The sequence below is a fragment of the Plecotus auritus genome (genome assembly GCF_963455305.1).
Source record: "Plecotus auritus genome assembly, chromosome: 5".
In the NCBI taxonomy this organism is placed as follows: Eukaryota; Metazoa; Chordata; class Mammalia; order Chiroptera; family Vespertilionidae; genus Plecotus; species Plecotus auritus.
Window position 1 is genome coordinate 60,344,019 of NC_137776.1, and position 22,749 is coordinate 60,366,767.

General features: G+C 39.5%; 1 protein-coding gene across 1 annotated transcript in view; it reads left to right on the top strand.

The window, feature by feature from the left end:
* CCDC148 (coiled-coil domain containing 148) overlaps positions 1-22,749 on the top strand; it is a 186,054-nt gene that overhangs the window by 115,996 nt on the left and 47,309 nt on the right. The window contains exon 11 of the mRNA XM_080669329.1: positions 15,486-15,604. Coding sequence (XP_080525455.1) covers positions 15,486-15,604 — 119 coding nt within the window. The remainder of the gene's footprint in view (positions 1-15,485; positions 15,605-22,749) is intronic.

Below are 22,749 nucleotides of genomic sequence, written 5' to 3' on the forward strand. Positions count from 1 at the left end.
AAAAACTAAAAATATAAAATGGATTGAACTATATGGAGTTTTCAATTAGTTAAATTAAGTATAACTACATACAGTAAATAAAATATATTGCATATATACAGAGTAAGTGCAAATGCATATATCTGTGTATGTACACTTATACCCATAATTATTGTGTGACTCTCCTGCCCCTCTCAGTGGGGACTGATGAAGGCCTGAGCTTGAGGAGGATCCCATGGAAACTTTGACATCAGTCATTCATGCCTGGCCCTCGTCCTCTCTTATTTCCTGGTCTTGTATCATCAAACTATACTTTGGCCATCTATACTCACACCGACCCATGGTGGTCTGATGGCTTCCTAGTGTGAATGCTCCTATGCCAATAAAGGTCATTAGTTTTGACACATTTGATCAAAGTTTAGGCCTTGGAATATAAACTTTTTGCACTGATTCCAATATGGTTCATCATCTCTCTTTTTACTAATTTTTTCTTTTTGCTTGGGCCTTTAATTGCTATTGTGTGCATTTGTGCTCACTAGGAGCTGCAGGATATGAAACTGTCCTCTGCAATTTCCTTCAAATACTTGTGACAAATTGGCTTTCATTTCATGTAATGAATGCCTTGCTGTTGCAGAGGGAGAGTGCATAGATCTTGGGGACTTAGTGGGAGAAAGGACCTTTATAATCAGAACTCTGCTTGGAAAGCATCCCTGACAGAAAGGCCCCTCAGAAATGGGACCGTCTGGTCCAGACTGTGGTCTATTTCCTCCAACTCCTTTTTCCTCATGCTGCTTCTTCTCTTGAGTAAAGTAAAAGAGTGTATGTGTGTGAGAGAGAGAGGAAGGGTTGATGGGAGGGAGAGAGATATCTAACTGGAACCCATTTAGACTAACACAACTCAAGGAATAAATATTGTCAATTTATATAATGCTAGAGGCTGGGTGCACGAAATTCATGCATGGGGGTGGGGGGGTGGTGTCCCTCAGCCCAGCCTGCACCCTCTCCCATCTGGGATCCCTCAAGGGATGTCCGACTGGATCGGGCCTAAACAGGCAGTCGGACATCCCACTCACAATCCAGGACTGCTGGCTCCCAACTGCTTGCCTGCCTGCCTTCCTGATTGCCCCTAACCGCTTCTGCCTGCCAGCCTGATCACCCCCTAACCACTCCCCTGCCAGCCTGATTGATGCCTAACTGCTCCCCTGCCAGCCTGTTTGCTCCTAACTGCCCTCCCCTGCAGGCCTGGTCACCCCTAACTGCCCTCCCCTGCAGGCCTGGTCCCCCCAAACTGCTCTCCCCTGCATGCCTGGGTCCCCCCCAACTGCCCTTCCCTGCAGGCCCGGTCGCTCCCAACTTCCCTCCTCTGCCGGCCTGGTCACCCCTAACTGCCCTCCCCTGCAGGCTTGATCGCCCCCAACTGCCCTCCCTTGCAGGCCTGGTCCCTCCTAACTGCCCTCCCCTGCTGGCCATCTTGTCATGGCCATCTTGTGCCCACATGGGGGCAGCCACCTTTGACCACATGGGGGCAGCCATCTTGTGTGTTGGAGTGATGGTCAATTTGCATATTACTCTTTTATTAGATAGGACTAGAGGCCCATTGCAAGAAGATTCCTGCAAGAATAGGGCTTGCTGCGGCCTGAGCAAAGCAGAGAAGGGAGCAAAGCCTGCCGAGGCGGACTTCCCTCCCACCACCGCCACCGCCGCCCCCCACCCCCGCACTTTCCCTCCCGCTGCCGCCACCCTGCTTTCCGCTTTCCCTCCCTCTTCCTTCTACGCTGTCTTCAGTCTTTGCTCCTCACCATCTTTGTTGGGTTTATTTGCATACTCGCTCTGATTGGCTGGTGGGCATAGCGGAGTGATGGTCAATTTGCATGTTACTCTTTCATTAGTATAGATATCACTGGGGACTAGCTGAACTGTAAACACAAAAACACTGTGGCAGTACTCAGTAATGCAGTCACATCTAGATGATCTAAAATTGGCTTACAACACTTTTTTTACATTTTCATAAAATGGAGAATATTGAATATAAGAACTCTCATAGACTCCTTGGACCCTGAAAACATGTCTTTGAATCTTTATGAACAGTTTGACCTTTGCTCTAACATCCACCCACCCAAATCTCTCACTATAAGCATCCTCTTTGCAAAGGAACCACCTGCCACTGGAATGAAGTATCCCCATCTGGCTGAGGACCAATCTGTTGAATTGCTTCATACCCTCAGTTTTGAGGCTCTCTCAACTATTAACTCTTAGAAATGTGATCTTGCAGTCAAAGTTTAACAGGGTGGTTTTCTTTTAATTATTGGTCTTTTTTGGGAATCTGATTAAATACTCCAAACATGGGAGCTATGAAACCTAATGAGTAAATTAACTATCAGAATTTTATAATGATCCAAATCAGAAGATAATGTATATTTTATGTAGAAATGATTCCAAAAACAAACTGTGGGTTTGTACTTTATTTTCGGAATATTTAATATCAGTCATCTGATTAATATTATATGAGTAAAGAAATTAGTGTAGTATGGGAGGTTTAATTATCCAAGAGATCATATAATTTTTAAATATTCATAATGTTTCTTGTCTTGCTATTAAAATTTGGAAATGAATATTAATAGAAGCTTATTAACTAATTCTAACCTTCCCATATGAGATTGAATGCAGGGTCAGTTCTCAGTATATGAGTCAGTAAGTGGCAGAAAGGCAGATGGTAGTCCAAGAAGCTCACTTTTCTGGTTTCAACTGTCTTTTAAAAGTGAAATTTCCACCCAGCCAGTGTAGTTCAGTGGTTGAGCATCGACCCCTGAAACCAGGAGGTCACAGTTTGATTCCAGTCAGGACACATGCCCTGATTGTAGGCTTGATCCCCAGGAGGGGGCGTACAGGAGGCAACCAATTGATGATTTTCTGTCATTTATTCCACGCTAATTGAACTGTAAGAAACTGGATCATTATAGTTTTTTTTTTTTTAAATAAATCTTTATTCAGATTATTACAATTATTTCTCCTTTTTCCCCCCATAGCTCCCCTCCACCCAGTTCCCACCCCACCTTCTGCCCTTACCTCCCCCACACGGTCCTCATCCATAGGTGTATGATTTTTGTCCAGTCTCTTCATGAACCCCCCATACCCCTTTCCCCCTGAGAATTATCAGTCCACTCCCTTTCTATGCCCCTGATTCTATTATATTCACCAGATTATTCTGTTCCTCAGGTTTTTAATTCACTTGATTTTTAGGTTCACTTGTTGATAGATATGTATTTGTTGTTCATAATTTTTTTCTTTACTTTTTTCTTCTTCCTCTTCTTTAAGAATACCTTTCAGCATTTCATATAATACTGGTTTGGTGGTGATGAACTCCTTCAGCTTTTTCTTATCTGTGAAGCTCTTTATCTGGCCTTCAATTCTGAATGATAGCTTTGCTGGGTAGAGTAATCTTGGTTGTAGGTTCTTGCTATTCATCACATTGAAAATTTCTTGCTACTCCCGTCTGGCCTGCATAGTTTCTGTTGAGAAATCAGCTGACGATAGTATGGGTGCTCCCTTGTAGGTAACTAACTGTTTTTCTCTTGCTGCTTTTAATATTCTCTCTTTGTCTTTTGCTCTTGGCATTTTAATTATGATGTGTCTTGGTGTGGTCCTCTTTGGATTCCTTTTGTTTGGGGTTCTGTGTGCTTCCTGGACTTGTAAGTCTATTTCTTTCACCAGGTGGGGGAAGTTTTCGGTCATTATTTCTTCCAATAGGTTTTCAGTATCTTGCTCTCTCTCTTCTTCTGGCACCCCCATAATTCTGATGTTGGTACGCTTGAAGTTGTCCCAGAGTCTTCTTACATTATCTTCAACTTTTTGGATTTTTTTTTTTTGCTTTTTCGGTTGAGTGTTTTTTGCTTCTTTGTATTTCAATTCTTTGACTTGATTTTTGTGTTCCTCTTGTCTGTTTTTGGGTCTCTGTATAATATTTGTTATTTCAGTCAGTGTATGTTTAATTTCTAGTTGGTCCTTTTTCATATCTTCGAGGGTCTCGTTATATTTATCGGCCTTTTCTAGGATATTCTTGAAAAGCCTTATAACCGTGGTTTTGAATTCTATATCCAGTCGTTTGTTTTCCTCCATTTCTTTCGTTTGTGATCTGATTCTTTGACGCCACATTTTCACTGCTTCCCTGAGTTGGTAAGGTAGATTTGTGTGCTAGGTTTCCAATATGGCCCAGTGGGTCTGCTTCCCCAGTTAACCTGAGGTGGACACTCTTGGTGCACCCCTTTGTGGACTGTGTGTACAGCCTTGTTGTAATTAAGTCTTGATTGTTGTTGGTATCACTGGGAAGAATTGACCTCCAGGCCAGTTGGCTGTAAGGATCAGCTGTGTCTATGCTGGGAGAAGTTCAGTGCTGGAGACAGCCTTATAGGATTAGACTTGCCAAATTGCAATAGCCTCTGTGCTCAGCTTGGATGGGGTGGAGTCTCAGTCTTGGCTTCCCGTCAGCCTTGCCCTTGCGCGCACATGCGCGCCTTCAGACCTCTGCCTTTCCCAGCTCGAGTCTCTGCCCGAGAGTCCAGACTCCCCCCACAAGAGCATGGGTCCCCAGGGGCTCGCCTGGAACTGGGGTTCACTGCAGTCAGAACTGGGGCTCAGTGCAGTCAGGAGCCTCTGACTCCCTCCCACTAGGGAAAGCCTGTGGCAACCTCCGCAGCCTTTGTGCGCACTGTGGATCATTATAGTTTGATAGATTTTCTATTTCTCTCTCCCACTCCCTTCCTCTCTCTGAAATCAATAAAAACATATTTTTTTAAATAGTGAAATTTCCGTTGGAACTTCTTTTAAAGTAGAAAAACTGATGACAGGACAGGTTTTTTCTTTTTTCTTTTTTTCAAAATTAAATTTATTGGGGTGACATTGGTCAATAAGATAGTATATGTTTTGAGTGTACATTTCTATGATACATGATATGTATATTACATTGTGTGCCCACCACCCATAGTCAAATCTTCTCTTGTCACCATACTTGGTCTCCTTTACCATTTACTACCCCCCTTTACTGTTGTCTGTGTCTATAAGGTTCAGTTTTATGTCCCTCATATGAGTGAAATCATATGGTTCTTAGCTTTTTCTGACTGACTTATGTCACTTACCATAATAGTCTCAAGGTTCATCCATGTTGTTGCAAATGGCAGCATTTCATCTTTTCTTATGGCTGAATAGTAATCCATAGTATATATGTACCGCAACTTCTTTATCCAATCTCCTATCAAAGGATGCTTTGATTGTCTCCATGTTTTGGCCACCATGAATAAAGCTGCAAAGAACATAGGGGAACCTGTATCTTTGCAATTAAATGTTTTTGAGTTTTTTAGGTAGAAACCCTGAAAAGGGATCACTGGGTCATATGGTAATTCTGTTAGCAATTTTTTGAGGAAGTGCCATACTGTTTTCCATAGTGACTGTACCAGTTTACATTCCCATCAGCGGTGAATGAGGTTTCTTTTTCTCCACAACTTCTCCAGCACTTGTTATTACTTATCTTATTGATAAGAGCTATTCTAACAGGTGTGAGATGGTATTTCATTGTAGTTTTGATTTCCATTTCTCTAATAGTTAGTGAGGTTGAACATCTTTTCATATATCTGTTTGCCATTTGTATGTCTTCTTGAGAGAGGTGTTTTTTGTTTTTTAAGTTAAAAAAGTCAGATGGAGGGGAGGAAAAAACCTCTGGATGATCAAGAGCTAGATATATTTGTTTTCCTGTAAAATATTTCCCAATAGACAACTTTAGAAGAAAAGTCTTAAAAATTAACTCCAGGTGTCAATTTTGGGTTCTATTTTCTGGGTAGGAATTCATTATCTATGGTGATTTAATTTTACAGAGTGCTTGCTATGTGCAGGTCACTGCTCTATGTTCATTTTATCTTCTTAACTACCCTAAGGGGTTTGTACTAGCATGATCTTCATTTTATGAATGTAGAAACAGAGATACAAAGAATGTACATATTTTCCCCAAAGTAATATATCCATTAAGAGGTGCAGTTAGGATTTGAACTCAGGAGGGCTAACTCCATAGTTCATGATTTTAAATACTGGTATGCTACCCATCATTATAATTGCTGTTAAGTTTGTGATTAATCAATTTTGAGAAATCTTAGTTTCAAACTATTTGCTTTAGGGTCATTTTTATGGCTCTAGTCCTGTCCTACTTTACCTATTATTAGATAGGTAATTGATACTTTTAACTCTGTAATAGTCTGCTTACTGGGAATATTTTATGTTCTACAGGTGCACACAGTTTCACTGTGTTTGTCTCCTTACTCTTAATATTCTCTCAGGATTTCTCTCCTTGGGTTAATGAACCACTCTAAACTGCAAGAAGACGGATCATTATAGTTTGATCACAATTGAAGCATAAATTATAACCGTGTGTTATGGATAGATTAAAAAACACTTTCATTGCCTCCTTAGTGCTGTTCTTTGGTTAAGTAGTAGATAGAAGAAAATATTAATGATTTTGATGTGATTTTTTTTTTTTTACTTACCAATATCTTACTTTACAAGAAGATAATTTCCAGAGTCTTCCAATATCACATCTACCAACCTTTCAGAATCTGTACCTAGTACCCACCTCCCTCCTTTTGCAATGCATGAATTAAGTGTCTGCACTCCTGTCTAAGGCTGGACCCTTCACTCACACACTGCATCCTATTCCCTCTCTCCTAGTCAAGGTTATCCCAACTGTTCTCCCACCACCATCTCCTCCTTTTCTTCTACATCTTTCCTACAAATTATTTTCTACTAACCTACAAATATATTATTATGGCTTGTATTTAAAAAATAATAATCTCCCTTGATCCCTCACCCCCTCCCTTAGGAAAATCGCACCGTTCTATAGCACATACACACTGTCTCCAACTTCTTTTTGCCAGTTCTCTCTTGAGCCATTTTGTCCCTCCCCTCAGCAAAGCTGTGCTTGCCAAGGTCATCATTCTCATCATTCTAGCTTCTAAGTCGAGAGTGGCCTGGGTACTCAGTCCTCTAAGTATGTATATCTTATAGGTGATCTCAATCAATCCAATGTAACTTATATGCAATGATATGCTGACTAGTACCAATTAATTTCTCTGGTCTGGACTTCTCTCTTGAACTCTAAACTTACTCATCCCACTGCTTCAAATCTATTTTTGTTTTTCCCTCCAAACCTGTTCCTTCCCCAGTATTTCTTTTCTCAAAAAATGGAAACATATGTTCCCCGTATTCAGGCCAAAAGCTTTGGTATTATATTTGATTCTTATTCCCACAAAGCCCTGCAAAGCTCATTGTCATGAATAGAAGGCTCTTCCTTTCACATTGGAATAATTTTAATAACATCTTCATATTTTAATTAATTTTTCTGTCTCCTCCTTTTCCATTCCCACCCCCCTCCAGTGTATTTTCCACACAACAGTCACAGTAATGTTTTTAAAGGTCACGGCAGATATGTCACTCCCTGCACTACACTCCGTATCTCTTGGATCTCACATCCTACCACTTTTCTCCTCACTCATCCTACTCCAGCCATACCAACCCACTTTCTCCTCTTTGAGCACTCACCACATCTCTCCTCAGCTTTGCACTGGCTGTTCCCTCTGCTTGGAATTCTTCTCTCCCAGATCTGCATAACTCACTCTCTTACCTCATTCAGGGCTCCACTCAAATGTCATCAAAGAGAATGTTCAACCCCAATTACGAAACTTAAAACAGCATCCTCCTCCCCTGTTACTTTGTTCATTTACCCAACTTTTTTTAAAAGCATTTATCACCCCCCTGACATGTATCTATCTGTTGACTGCTTTCTCTTCCTCTTCTAGAATATAAGCACCATTAAAAAGAGGGTTATGTCTGTTTTCTTTATTGCTTTATCTCCAATGCCTGGCAAGGCCCTCATTAAATACGGGTTGAATGAATGAATTTAATGAACAAGCTGTAGACTATTCTTCCCTGTTGGGGTATAGAGGAAAATATTCCAAAATAGGAGGCCCTAACAAGGTGGGCAACCTTGGACAAGTTATGTAGGTTCCATGAGATTTTACCTCCTCAGTTGTAAAATGAGGTATTTGGATTGAATGATTGCTAAAATCACCATAGCTCTAAGAAGTCATGATTGAATGACTGAGATTTGATTACTTCTCACTCTCCCTGACATTTCAGGCAGTGAAATACAGCATCCTCAGTGTATATACTCCCTTCTTAATGAATAGTGAAAAGGGAGAAATTAAACAAGATTACAGACAAATTCATTTTAGTAATATCAACATATGACATGATCATTATGTAATATTTCAATGCCCCTGCTGAAAATAGGCCTTACTCCTAAAGAAGACATCAGAATTATTTTGTAATCTACCTGGCATTTCAATTAAAAGGGAGATAACTAATGTGTTTATTCCATTTCTTGGCTCATCATGTTCTAAGAACCTAAGACTACATCACAGCAGAAAATAGCTATTATCATTTGAATAGGCAGCTCTGGCATGAAAAAAGGCTCACATAAGTGATCAAATTAAATACCATCTAGAAAACATTCATGTTATTTACTTATGCATGTAGACATTACCTACCTCCAAATAATTTATAATAAAATGCATTAGTACTGTCGTGCTGGACATCCTCCCCTTAGGTTGTATCTACTCTCCATTCTGCTCTGTGACCAGGGAGTTGTCCTACGTGGGTCCCTACCCTCTGGCTCCTGGTTGGGCTCAGTCAAAGTCGGAAATGAGGATAGGGAGGACAGTGAGGTTGGAAGCATTATTTCTCCAACTCCTTGCCCTGCAGAGTCGTGCTGACTCACGGTCCTCTACCAAAGGTCTCAGCTCCTGTCAAGTGGCTCTCCCACATCAGCCTTTCTGACTCTGCTCTATGGCTCTGAAGCAGCCAGGCTACTGAATGGCCCCTTGTGATTGCCCTGCATTCCAACCCTCCCTTGTCAGTTGTCCTCTTATTACATTCTTCTGGACTTATCCTAATTTTGAGTGTTCTATCGGTTTCCTATTAGGAATCATTAAAATAGAAAATCAGTAAGAGAATGAGAGACAAAAATTTAAGAGAATGGGAATATAGTTATGTCCTCAAACCAAGACTAAAAGGGGGTGCTGTAATTAAACATAGTTAAAGTTAAAAGGAAGCATTTAGCTCTTGTTTGTGAATAATATATATTTTGTGAATAATATATATATATATATATATATATATATATATATATATATATATATAATTAAGAATTATGACCTCCTCCTGAATAAGCCATTAAAGCATTTGAAATAATGACCTGGAAGCAAGGTACAGAAGTCTGTTTGTTCCAAGATTCAATATTATACAGATTGTTTGAAATCAGACACCAAACCATCTTCCTAATAATGTTTTAGTACTAACTTTCTACTTTCTATCTACAAACAAGAAATTCTTATTTCATGCTGAGTTGTAATAATTCTTGGACTGAAGGAGTAGAAAATATATAATTTAATGGTTGTGTAATATTAATCCAAATTTTTAAAAATTAAACTCTGATGTACTCCAGTACCATAAACATGTTTTTAATGAGAAGCAAATTGCTTGGAAGATTACAAAAGTAAGATCAGAAATAAAAGTGATCTTAAAACCCTGAAAAAATAGCATAGCATTAATTTGACTCACAAATTTCTATAGGGAATAGTTCCTTTGGTTTATTTACACGTTTACTGGCTTTTGGTAAAATGAACAAAATATGGACCTATGAAAGAGTAACATTCAATACAAATCAGAGATAATAGGAGGAGATTTGGAACAATGAGCATCTGTATTGGTTTTAAGAAAAACAAGCTTTCTCTAGACCAGTGGTTCTCAACCTTCCTAATGCCGTGACCCTTTTAATACAGTTCCTCATGTTGTGGTGACCCCCAACCATAAAATTATTTTTGTTGCTACTTCATAACTGTAATTTTGCTATTGTTAATGAATCGTAATGTAAATATCTGTGTTTTCCGATGGTCTTAGGCGACCCTGCTAACGGGTCGCAACCCACAGGTTGAGAACCGCTGCTGTAGAGCCTAAGACCATCGGCAAACACAGATATTTACTTTATGATTCATTAACAGTAGCAAAATTACAGTTATGAAGTAGCAACAAAAATAATTTTATGGTTGGGGGTCACCACAACATGAGGAACTGTATTAAAAGGGTGGCAGCATTAGGAAGGTTGAGAACCACTGCTCTAGACCCTCAGCTGGAAGTCAAGAGAGAAGCTTTAAATTCAGTTCTTATCACTTGCACTGACTTTCTCATCCCCCTATCAAGAATCACTCAAGAATTCTAAAAAGCAATGTGTTTAAAATTTGTCTCAACAAATGTCCCAAAGGGCTAGTTAAATACACTTAGCCTTAACTTTAGTTTGAGTCTTGCAACTCCAATAATTCTTGACACACACTTCCTGTTCCTATTAATTGATGAAAAGTGAAAGGAACTGTCCTTAGGGAAGTGCTTAGTTCAGAGTTTATCATCCTGCAAATAAAATTGCTGGCTAGTTCCCATCCACAAGTTTGTTATTCTTGGACCAGAGACCGGGAGAAGCTTCCACTCAGCTAACGATGATCAATTAAGCCTTATTATGTGTCAGACACAATACAAGGTACCAGGGATAAAAAGATGAATAATGCAGATCAATATGGAAAGTGCTATGCTAAGGATACATAAATAGTGCCTTAGAAGGTAAACCTAGCTATGTCTGGAGGAGAGGGAGAGAGAGGAAGGCTGAGGAAGCAATACTGAAATTGAATGCTAGCTGGACAGGAGGGTTTTAGCAGGCAACAAGACAGGGAGAGGTTGCCAGGCATATAGTAAATGCCCAAATATCTCAATAACAATCCAGTGGCAGAGCCTCATGAAAAATAATCAAGGAATACAAGACAGGACAAAGAATGAAAGTAATAAACCTTAATCACAGGTCATTGGTGTGCCAAGGATACTGCTAACATTTTTACTGCAGTGTTCAGAGGAAGATGCAAGGAGATGGCCTTTGTTCTGGTCTTAAAGTAGAGTAAAATTAGCAAGTGAAAGAGGGAAATAAAATTATTCTAGCTGAGAAAAATCTGCAAAAGGCAAAGAAGCATGCAAGTGCATGGCCGCCATCTCTTTTCTATTTCCATTCTCACCCTAGAGACCGTATTCAGTCCTATAGCATCAGATGCCATTTTAAGTGGATGTCTCTTTTGTTTAGATCTCCAGCTCTGAATCCTCTCTTGAGCCACCTATCTATACCTTCAGGTGTTTATATGGAATCTCCACTTAAAGGTCTTATAGTTATATCAACTGCTTAATGTTCAATACTGAACTCCTGATTGTCTTTTTTTCAAACCTGTTGTTCTTCTCCTCTTCCATCTCAGTATTGGTACCATCATCCAACCAGTTGCTCTAGCAAAAACCTAGGCATCATTCTTTTTTGTTGTTGTTGTTGTTAATCCTCGCCTGAGGATATTTTTCCGTTGATTTTTAGGGAGAGTAGAAGAGAGAGGGAAAGACAGAGAAACATTGAGTGAGAGAAACACATCAATTGGTTGCCTCCCGCACAATCCTTGATCAGGGCCCAGGCTGGGGAGGAGCCTGCAACCAAGGTACGGGCCCTTGACTGGAATCCAACCCGGGACCCTTTGGGCCACAGGCCGATGCTCTGTCCACTGAGACAAACTGGCGTGGGCTAGGCATCCTTCTTGATTCCTTTTCCTTTAGCCTTTATATCTAATCCCTCAATGAGCGTTTGACTCCACTCAAAAGCATATGTCAGATTTGAACACTTCATTTCCTATACTTGGTCATAGCCAAGAGGCCAAGAAGTAATCTCACTTCATTTCCTGAGTGCAAGTGATCATTTTTGCCTTATTCTCTCTGGCCTCCTTGGTTCTTCTTCCCTGTTCTACCATCCATTCATCATTCAATAGCCAGAGCTATCTTTTACAAATATCAGCCAGATCAGGTCACTCCTTGCTTTAAGCACTTTGGTAGCTTTTCCTGTTTTCTAGAACTAAATCATTGCCTAATATCAAGTCCCTATCTAGCTTGCTGATCTCACCTCCAGTCTTAACTCACACCACCTGCTCCAGCTACACTGGCTTCTTCTGCCCAGTTCTGAACATGTGCAAGGTCCTTCTCACTTAGTGCAATTGCACCTAAAATTCCCACTTCCTGCAGTGGGAAGATCTCCCTTATCTCTTTCCATGGTTGTCTCACTCATTCAAGTTTTGATACAAATGTCATTTAAAAATTATGCCTTCTAATAGTTCTACCCACATTTTTCTAAATCATCACCATACTTATTTTCTTCTTAGTGTAATATTCTGTTCATTCATTTATCTCTCTTTCTAGAAAGTCCCAGCTCAATGAGATAGAGGTCTTATTTCTCCTTAATCACCATATCCCACATACATGGCACAGTATCTGGCCTACAGCATGTGCCATATAAACATTTGTTGAACAAATGAATGCCAAAATCAGTAATGTCTTAAGACTACAGATAAGAGTTGAAGGAATCAAATACATGAATACATTATGTACCATAAGGATTGAAAAGGATCATTTGGTTTGATCCTTTGGAAGTCACTGGTGAGAGTAGTGAATTCAAAGAACAGTGAATTTGGAATGTAGGAATGCCATGGGTAAGGAGTAAAATAGGAGATGTCAAACAATAAATATTATAAGATGCTTGACTGAAAAGGGAACAATGAAGAGTGTGTTGTTACAGTTTTGGGAGTCTAAAGAAAGTTCTTTTAGATTTTTATTAATGGGTGCGATTTATGTATATTTCCATGTGAGGAAAAGGAAACAGCAAAGACTAAAGGCTGCAGGTACAGCGGGGAGAGAGGTAGATGGCAGAGTAAGGTTATGGAAAAGTGGGATTGGGGAAAAGAATCTGGAGCCCAGGTGAAGGTAAAATCTTGGACAGAAGGTAGGACACCTCTTCCTTTGAGGGGCAAGACATCAAGGAAGGTATCTTTTAGATATCTTGCCCCTCAAAGGGAGATAAATGAACTTGATCTCCCTTACCTCTGATAAAGTGAAGAAGTAGAGGCTGGTATAGAGCTTAACATAGTGAACAGGTTTTGGAATACCACCATGAGAAACTGAGAGGCATTGACCAGGAATTCATAAAAGGAGTGCTGATTGTCAAAGAAGATTGTCAATTGAAATCATGACTATGGCACCAGTTTCTATGGTTGTGTAATTTATTAATCAATCAAATGTTTATTAGGTATATACTACCTTCTCTATACTTTAGTTGCCTTTGTAAGTGTCATGGTAAATAAATCACAGTTTCTTCCATCTCGTGGGGGAGAGAAACAAGTATACTAATTAGCAAAGTCTTGTGATGAGGGCTATACTAGAGGATTGAAGGCTATAATGAAAGATTTCAGAACTGGAACTATTCTTGATGGTAATAGAATCCTGGAGGAATGAGAGGAAGTGGCTCATTGGAATGGAGGAAGTCAAGGGACTGAGATTTGCAGGTGGGAAGGGCATTCAGACAGATGCTGAAGTTGCCTAGGAAGGTGGAAGGAATTGTTTTGGACATCAAAGGAAGAAGGTGTTGTACCCGATAGGAGGGAGTGGTGAAGGAGGAAAATGACTAAACCATTTCCCAGCCTCTTGGCACATGGGGCATCAGAAGATGAGCATCCTTCCTTCACTTAAGAGAATTTCAGTCAAAATCATGGAGTAGTGTTTGGAAGGTTAAAGAAGTAGAGGATTTGGTGTGTGATGACACAGAGGTTTCAGAGGGCCTGGTAGAAAGAACTGGGAAGGAATAAATCAAGAGAGAGAGAGACTGACTCATGGTACAGCAATAGATGAAGATACCAGAGAGTAAAGAATGAAAACAATGCATCCTGAGATGTCAAAATGTCTCAGGTGTGACATACTTCTAGGGCCTGCAAAGGACATTGCACCAAATAGCGTCAGCAATCTCAGGATATTAGGAACCCGGGGTGGGTTCACTTGTAGTCAAGGCATTGTCAACAAAGGATCACTGACTTGTCTCCAAGGCCAGTGCTGGGAGTAAGTAAACACTGGAACCCAGAGAAAAATGCTCTTCAATCCAATATCTGTTCTATTTCAAATTTTAGTTTTGAAGTAGCTTTATTTTATCTGATTATGAAAGAAATACATACTCATTGCAAACAATAAAGTAACACAAAAAAGTATAAAGAATAAAATAAAGATCACTTATAAATTCCAGAGGGAGACAATATAATCACTATTAACAGAGCCCTGTCTGGCACTAATAGAACACCCTGACCTTTGTTCGTTAGGGCTCTGAAATGCACCTGTCAGTCAGTTTTCTCTCTCTCCCTCGCCTGTCCTCTCTTTCACTCCCATCTGTGGTGCTGCTCCCTTTCTGGCTTCATCCCTGATATCCCCAAATTCAGATTTCAATCATTTTTGTAGTGGAATCACTTTACCTGGAGCTCGTCCACTTATTCCTTAAGTGTTGAACGGATGTGGCTGCTGAGGTTGCAGGCTCTGCTGGGCAGTCGCAGTGGCCATGGTGCTCTGGATGCTCCTTTTGGTCCTCCCAGGAGTGAGAAACCGGATTGCTAGGGAAAATCCGGAAACCTCTGAGCTTTTCACATGCACTTTTAAAAAGAGAAAATGCCACATGGGGGGTGGGGCTAACCCATCCTCTACAGCAGACTCTCTGTGAGTCACTCACTATCATTCACCTGGGAGGTACTTGGTTTTTCACCAGCAAGATCCAGTCTCTTGACCCAGACACAACATGGCAGGCCAGAGTCAAATAAACATCAATTTCAACTGCCCCATCAGTGGGAGAGCCCTGAGAGATGGTTTCAGCCCCTGATGATAGCATGTGTGTAATTCTGGTTTTCTCATTCTGCTCCCAGAGAAGGAAAGTGAAACAGGCCTAACAAGAACAATGCTTGATAAATTTGTCCTTTATTTTACCGTGTAAGTCATGCCTACTATATATCACAACACGGCTAATTTTTTCTTTTCTTCCTTCCTCCTACCTATCTCCTGCTACTTCCCCAGAAGCATAAAGCTTTCAACATCCTGCTGTCCATTAGCATAAATAAACTCATGCTTTTAAAGTATAAATAGGTTTGATGCTATATTTGTTAAAGACTGTATTACCAGAAGGGATAAAAATATTCCTGAGAGACAGGTAGATCATATACTTCAGAAACAATAACATGCCTTTATTGTGGTTCCCTGAAAGTCAATTATTTTAACCGTAGATTAAAACCTTAGGTCTCAGCCCAAGTCACATTTCCACTTCAAAAATTGTTAAACCATACAGTGTCTCAGAATGTGACCCTTCGTGTTTTAATTTATTTTTTTCTGTTGCCAATATATTGTAAGCAGCTCTAAAAAATGAAAAGGATGAAGTGCCATTTAAATTCAATCTTAGCTCTATGAGCCAATGGGTAATGTTATAACTTTTCTCCTTGTTTTTACATCTCTGTTGTTAATTTAAATTTTATGTAACATTTATACAACAGATCAGAAAATACTGGGCTAAAAAAGAACAAAATTGGCAAGAAATGGAAATGAGAGATCTTCGGCGTCTAGAAGAATTGAAGAAAATAATGGCTGAACAGTCAATAAAAGACAGAGAAAGGTAAAAGAAAAAAATTAAATTGTGTGGTGATGGAGGTAGTGGATGGAATCTTCTATCCTGTGTTAGGATAAACAATATCAGTGGGAACATTTTTTTATACTTAATATAAACTTACAGTATTTATATTCACAAATGGCTAACAGATACTTCTGATGTATTTTTTTTCTTTTTTTAAATTTCCTTATTGATTATGGTATTACATATGTGTCCTTATTGATGTATTTTAAACTCTCAAATTCATACATGAACCTCTAGTTTTTTATTTTGTTCCTTAGATAGTTTCCTAGTTAAAACCCTCATAGAAGATTCCATAGTATTTGATTGCCCACTGTGTACATGAATGATACTGGCTGCTGCTGTCACTTAATATTTTGACCCAGAAAGAGGAAATCATTATTCAGATGAGAAGGGAGACCCACTTACTATAGCTGAGGCTGGGGAAGACAATACACAATTACATTGTGCTGTATGGTATTCACTGTAGTATACTTCATTTTTCTATACCTAGGTATAGAAAAAAACCTGAATTTCCTAGAATAATATTTGTTTGTTTGTTTTTGAACTGGAAAAAACCAAATGTCCTAGAATAATACTTGTTTTTTTTGTTTGTTTTCGAACTGGAAAGGACATTTGAGATCAACTAACTCAATCTCCTCATTCTATGAATGAGTATACTGAGAAATTAAAGCTATTTTCCCAATGTTATTGTGTCAATCAGTGGAAAAGACAGAGACAACATAGTAATTTGAATAGGAAAATCTTTAAGTAAAGAATTATTCATTCTAACAGAAAAATCTGTTACATAAAAGGATAAAGAAAACTTTAAAAAGAGAACTTTATCCCAGGGATAAAGGAGGATTCCCAAGAAAGAAAGAAATTTGGAGGTTTGTTTCCCATCCCTCTCCATGGTTGGGATTCAGACCTCATTGTAGAAGGTGTGGTTGTGGCCCGTTGAATGGTGGAGAAGTTCTTGGGTGGTTTCAACAAGATCTTGTGCACAGTCAGCAGGCAAGCAGGAAACCCCCTCCTTGGTGCAAGAGGCCAAAGCCGAAAAGCAACTCCTGGTATGCTTGCGAGACTCTGTGGGACTCTGACCATGGGAGCGCCTCTAAAATCTGATGGGCACCTGATTATGAGGTGCCATTGGAACTTCATGGGCACAAGCACCATGGCGTGTCTCTCTCACATGCCACTGGATGCCACATGGTGGGAGCAAGAAGGGGTAAACACTGGATCCGGGAAGGAAAACCGCTTCCTTCTTTAGCGTCCTGCAAGCACTCCTTTCTGACATAACATTGTATGAGCTGGGAGAGAGAAATAATTACAGGGTTCAGCTCTTGTCCTAGAGCAGACAATGAAGGGTGGATTTGGAGTTGAGAGACTGGTAATTGGCATAGTTATCTAGTTTTGCTAGCTCATGAGAGGACTTTCACAAAAGATAAATTAAGGATAGATCTTTCATTTCATAACATAAATCACAATGAATGTTCTTTTTAGTTAGTCAATGTAAAAAAAAATTGCCCAGAACTATGTACTTCCTGTTCAATTTTGCTGGGAACCTAAAACTGCTCTAAAATAGAAATAAATTTTAAATATTGCTCCTTAGATTTGTAAATAACTTTGAAGGTCTTACCGTTTGATACAGGGGGGTTCACTTGTATCTAGGAAGTTTCCGGTGTGACCTGTGGGACAGTCATTGCAGACTCCAATCACAAGATTGGGGAGTGAATCTGGAGTTCCACATAGATGCCAGGAAATCCCTAAGGATTTTCTAGATGAAATTCACATTAGTTTCTAGGTATCTCAGGATTTGAGAGTTCAATTTAGTCTATTATAAAGAAAACAGAATATAGCAAAGTCCGGGCTCAAGGCTAGGAGGTGAAGCAGCCAGTGAGAAACCGGATAAACAAGCACAAACCAAGAGGTGAGTGGAAATCAGAAGACAGGCCATGCCATGGGTCAGAGACAAAAACTCGCAAACAACTAAGTACTAAAAGACAAGGCCAAGGCCCAGGTGAGGGTCAGAAGGCTGTCTGGATAGTCTGAAACTGTGCCGGGGAAACAAGAGTGAGCCACAGGAATTAAAGGGGGTGGGAAAAACAGAACAGATTCGAGGTCCCAGCAGCTAGGGGACATGTATCCAATAGAATCTCTCCTCATAGCCGGGGGTTTCTTTGATTACTGAGCCATTTTAGTCCTTTGCTTCCTGTCCCAATAATTATCAAGATTAGCTGACTCAGAACTCCAGTTGAAAAGAAGAAAAGGAAAGTCAGATTAATCTGCATTATGTAACAGGATAAAGATAGGCACATTATAACAAAGTAAAAAGATTACTAAGGACTAGGAACCAGACAACGAGGCTTTTAGTGTTAAATCTTCCTGAATAGTGGGTGGCCTACGGAAAAGCATTCTTTTCACCTCTACAAGGCTCTGTTTTGTGCTTTGTCAGCGTGAACTGGATGATTTCTGTGAGGTAAGTTTGCTATTAACTCTTAAGGGTCTATGATCTGTATGTTCCTCTCATGTGAAATGTTGTAGATTAAGATTATTATGAATCCAATACTTGCATGCCAATGGAAAATCCGTGAAAAATGTCATTAAAATACTAGGATAATATATTAGGAAATAATACTCAGAAAATTGTGGGTGATGTTGTAGTTAAAAGCATAGTCCTCATTCTGCGATTTAGGGAAATAAAGTTCAGCATGTAAAAATTGCTGGTGGCTTTTTCTTCTGAACCAAAAGTTCTATTTTTTCATAACCATCCTGAAATTAAGAAATTGGTTGATTGGTTAAAATGTTTTTCTCCACTACTGAAATACAATTCACAAATCTCATATTTGATATTATACTTGTAGGCACATTTCTCTCAGAATAAGAAGGCTTGACACACTTTTCAGATTTGTTAAAAACACACACATACAGCCTTGAGGGTTTTGGAAACTTCTGCTCTTTATTGTCTTTTTTATAATTCTAAGAAAGTTTCTTGAAAATAATATTTATAAATTAGCACATATAATAGGTTGAACCATAAGCAAATTTCATTTTTTGTGTAAAAAATGGTTAAGTATTCACAATTTCATGTGGTTCAACATAATTTTTAAAAAATAGCAATTCATTTATTAATTATATTTCCCTTCTCATTCTATTATATAATATCTTTTGCCTTCATCTTTCTACTGAAATTGTTGCCAGAGTTTTCACTAACCTGCTAATTTCCTGATGCCTTATTTTCATTTCTCAACATGCTGTAGAGCTTAAAAGGGAAGGCTCTAGTCTAGAGTCAGGTTCTTGAGGTTAGAATTCTGGCTCTACCCTTTATAGCCCTTGGCTAAGTCATTTAACTTCCCTGAACTTCAGTTTCTTCTTCTGTACAGTGAAGGCATAAATAGTCTATACTTCATAGAATTGTTGCAAGGGATTAAGGAGATATTGAATTAACATACTTCCTGGAACATAGTAGGTATTCATTAAATATAAGTGATTACTATCAATTGACATTTTAAAACATGAGACACCTTCCAACATAAATTTTTCTCAAAATATATAAGCATTTGAAATATTTTAGACACAACATGTAATATGAGAACAGTCTTATAATAAATAAAACATTAAAGTTAAATCAGGAGCAAACTTTGATCACTATCTTCATATAATCTCTTCTGTAGAAATTATTTCTGTTATCAGTTGTTTAATACATAGGCATATATATACATATACATATATATACATTATGTATATACATGCCACCTATGTGTACCTACATAAAAATGAATTTAAGAACAGCAACAAAAAACAATATATTTTATGATAACATACCACTCTATTAGCTTTGGCTGTCATAACTGGTGACTTACACAACAGAAATTTATTTTCTCACAGTTCTGGAGGCTAGAAGTCCAAGATCAAGTTGCCAGCATGATTGGTTTCTGGTGAGAACTATATTCTTGGTGTAAAGACAGCTGTCTTCTTGCTTTGTATTCATACAGTGGGGAGAGAGAAGCAGCTAACTCTTTATGCCTCTTCTTTAAGGGCACTAATCCCATTATGAGGGCACACCCTCATAACTTCATCTAAACCTAATTATTTCCCAAAGGCCCTACCTCCAAATACCATTGCACTGGGGGTTAGGACTTCAATGTATGGATTTTGAAGGGACACATTTCATTTATAGCCACCATTTATGTGGGGGGAAAAAGCATATATGTACATACAAATTACCTATTATTATTAATACTATTTATTGGTTGCTGCTGGCATATAAGGTTTTTGTTCCAATTAGAAAAGCTGCTTCCTTCTGGTGGCAAAGTGTTAGAAGTAGAAAATGAGAAAAAGGAAAGACTCCCGAACCATGGGACACAGCTTGACAAGTACCGACAAAGCTGGACATCATTCCTCATTTCTGCTCCTGGCTGGGCTTCACTTTTGCAAAGTACAAAATGATGCATGCTACCCTTGCAAATAGACTTACTTAATTGTTTCAAAATATTATATATTATCTATGTTTCTTTTAAAATTTAGCCATCTGGGATTTATTTTCATGAATGATAGGAGCTAAGTGTCTGATTTTCATTTTTAGACCTAAATTGATAGCAAGTTATCGCAACACCAATTATTTGAAGATTCATTCTTACCCATTGATTTAAAATGCCATCTTTATCGTATATTACATTTCTAATTATGCTTTTCTATCCATATGAACTCTTGATTAGATGAAATAAAACCTGATCTATATTTATATTTTCACATGCTATTTTAATTATTCTGTTTGTTATCTGATAGAGCAAGTGTTCACTCATTGTTCTTTTCAAAAATATCTTAATTAGTAATGTGAAATTTCATTTAAAAAATCCTGTTGATTTTTTGCATTGAAATTTTGTTAAGGAGAACTGATGTATAAACCAAATTTAATCTCTAATCTAGGATCATGCTTCCAGAATAGCTCTTCAGTTCAAATCCTCTTGTAGGTTCTTTAGAAAATTTCATAGCTTTCTGTTGTTGCTATAGTTTTCTGGTGAAGGCTTGGATATTATTTTGGAATTAGTAAGAAGCGGATTAAAACATTTTTTCTTTCGTAGCTCTGTCAGAAATAATGTCTGAAGTGGGAAGTGGCAGTGGGGTTGTAGAGATGACAAATGTTTATAAAGTATTTAGATTAGGTAAAATATGGTGGCTCATTTCATAGGGGTGGAGTTGGAGCACAGACAGAGAAAGAAGCATGATCCTTACTGAGATTTTTCTGCCCTTTTGGGTTGAAAGCTTTAGTTATTTTGTTTTCAGTCTCTTTTATTTTCTAATAAATGTATTTGGCTATAGGCTTTTCTTTTCTCTATATCTTTGGCCCCATTATACAAGGTTTGAAATATGTTTTTATTATCCAATTACTAAATTTTTACATTTCACGTTTGATGTCCTAACAATAAATTGGTAGATATTGGGGTGCTTGCCAGAGGTGAGGTTGCTGATAGTTTTCATTTTCTACAGCTCTACTTCCCAGGTCATTGCATAAAAATGTGCAGAAATTCAGCTTGCTTATCAGAAGCTACTAAAACTGCTACTTAAAAAAAGTGTGTATATATATATATATATATATATATATATATATATATATATATATTTTAATTGATTTTAGAGAGAGAGAAAAGGAGAAGGAGAGAGAGAGAAACATCAGTGTAAGAGAAATATTGATCAGCTGCCTCCTGCATGCCCCGCACTGGGGATTGAGCCCACAACCCAGGCATGTGCCCGAACCAGGAATCAAACCGGCGACCCTCTGGTACATGGGACAATGTTCAACCAACTGAGCCATACTAGCCAGGATAACACTGCTACTTTTATCACTAAAGACTTTATTGAAGAATAACTCATATCCTAAATTCCCATTCTAAGTGTACAATTCAATAATTTTTAATAAATGAATTTAGCAAGGTCACAAAATACGGGACCAATATACAAAAAACAACTGTTTTTTTAAATTAAAAAAAATATATATTTTTATTGATTTCAAAGAGGAAGGGAGAGGGAGAGAAAGAGATAGAAAAATCAGTGATAAGAGAGGATCATTGATTGACTGCCTCCTGCACACCTTCTACTGGGGATCGAGCCCACAACCCAGGTGTGTGCCCTGACTGGGAATCAACCATAACTTCTTAGTTCATAGGTCAACACTCAACCACTAAGAATGATATTCTATATAATAAAGAGGTAATATGCAATTTGACCGTCATGCCCTTGCACAAGATGGCCACCCCCATGTGGTCACAAGATGGCCACCACAAGATGGCCAGCAGGGGAGGGCAGTTGTGGAGAGACCAGGCCTGCAGGGGAGGGCAGTAGTGGGCAATCAGGCCAGCAGGGGAGGGCAGTTAGGGGTGACCAGGCCTGCAAGGGAGGGCAGTTAGGGGTGACCAGGCCAGCAGGGGAGGGCAGTTGAGGGCGACCAGGCCTGCAGGGGAAGGCAGTTAGGGGCGACCAAGCCTGCAGGGGAGGGCAGTTGGGGGTGACCAGGCCTGCAGGGGAGGGCAGTTGGGGGTGACCAGGCCTGCAGGGGAGGGCAGTTGGGGGCGACCAGGCCTGCAGGGGAGGGCGGTTGGGGGTGACAAGGCCTGCAGGGGAGGGCAGTTGGGGCGATCGGGCCAGCAGGGGAGCAGTTAGGCATTGATCAGGCTGGCAGGGGAGTGGATAAGGGTGATCAGGCTGGCAGGCAGAATCGGTTAGGGGCAATCAGGCAGGCAGGCAGGCGAGCAGTTGGGAGCCAGAAGTACCGGATTGTGAGAGGGATGTCCGACTGTCCACAAGGATCGGGCCTAAACCGGCAGTCGAACATCCCCCGAGGGGTCCCAGATGGGAGAGGGTGCAGGCTGGGCTGAGGGACAACCCCCTCCCCCCCCGGGCATGAATTTTGTGCACTGGGCCTCTAGTCAATTCTATAAAAGACTTTCATTTATACCAAGGTCAAATATTCACTCACACCATGAACCCCCTTTCTTCAGGGTAGTGAGGAAAGATGAGAACTTTTTAATTAAAAGTATCTCAAGCTCTTCCATTTTGGGTCATCTCTATCTCTTTGAGGGTATAGTACAAACTCTCTTCTGGAAGTCAGGCCACCTCATCCAGTGGAAGGGGAAGGCAGCAGCTGGTCAGCC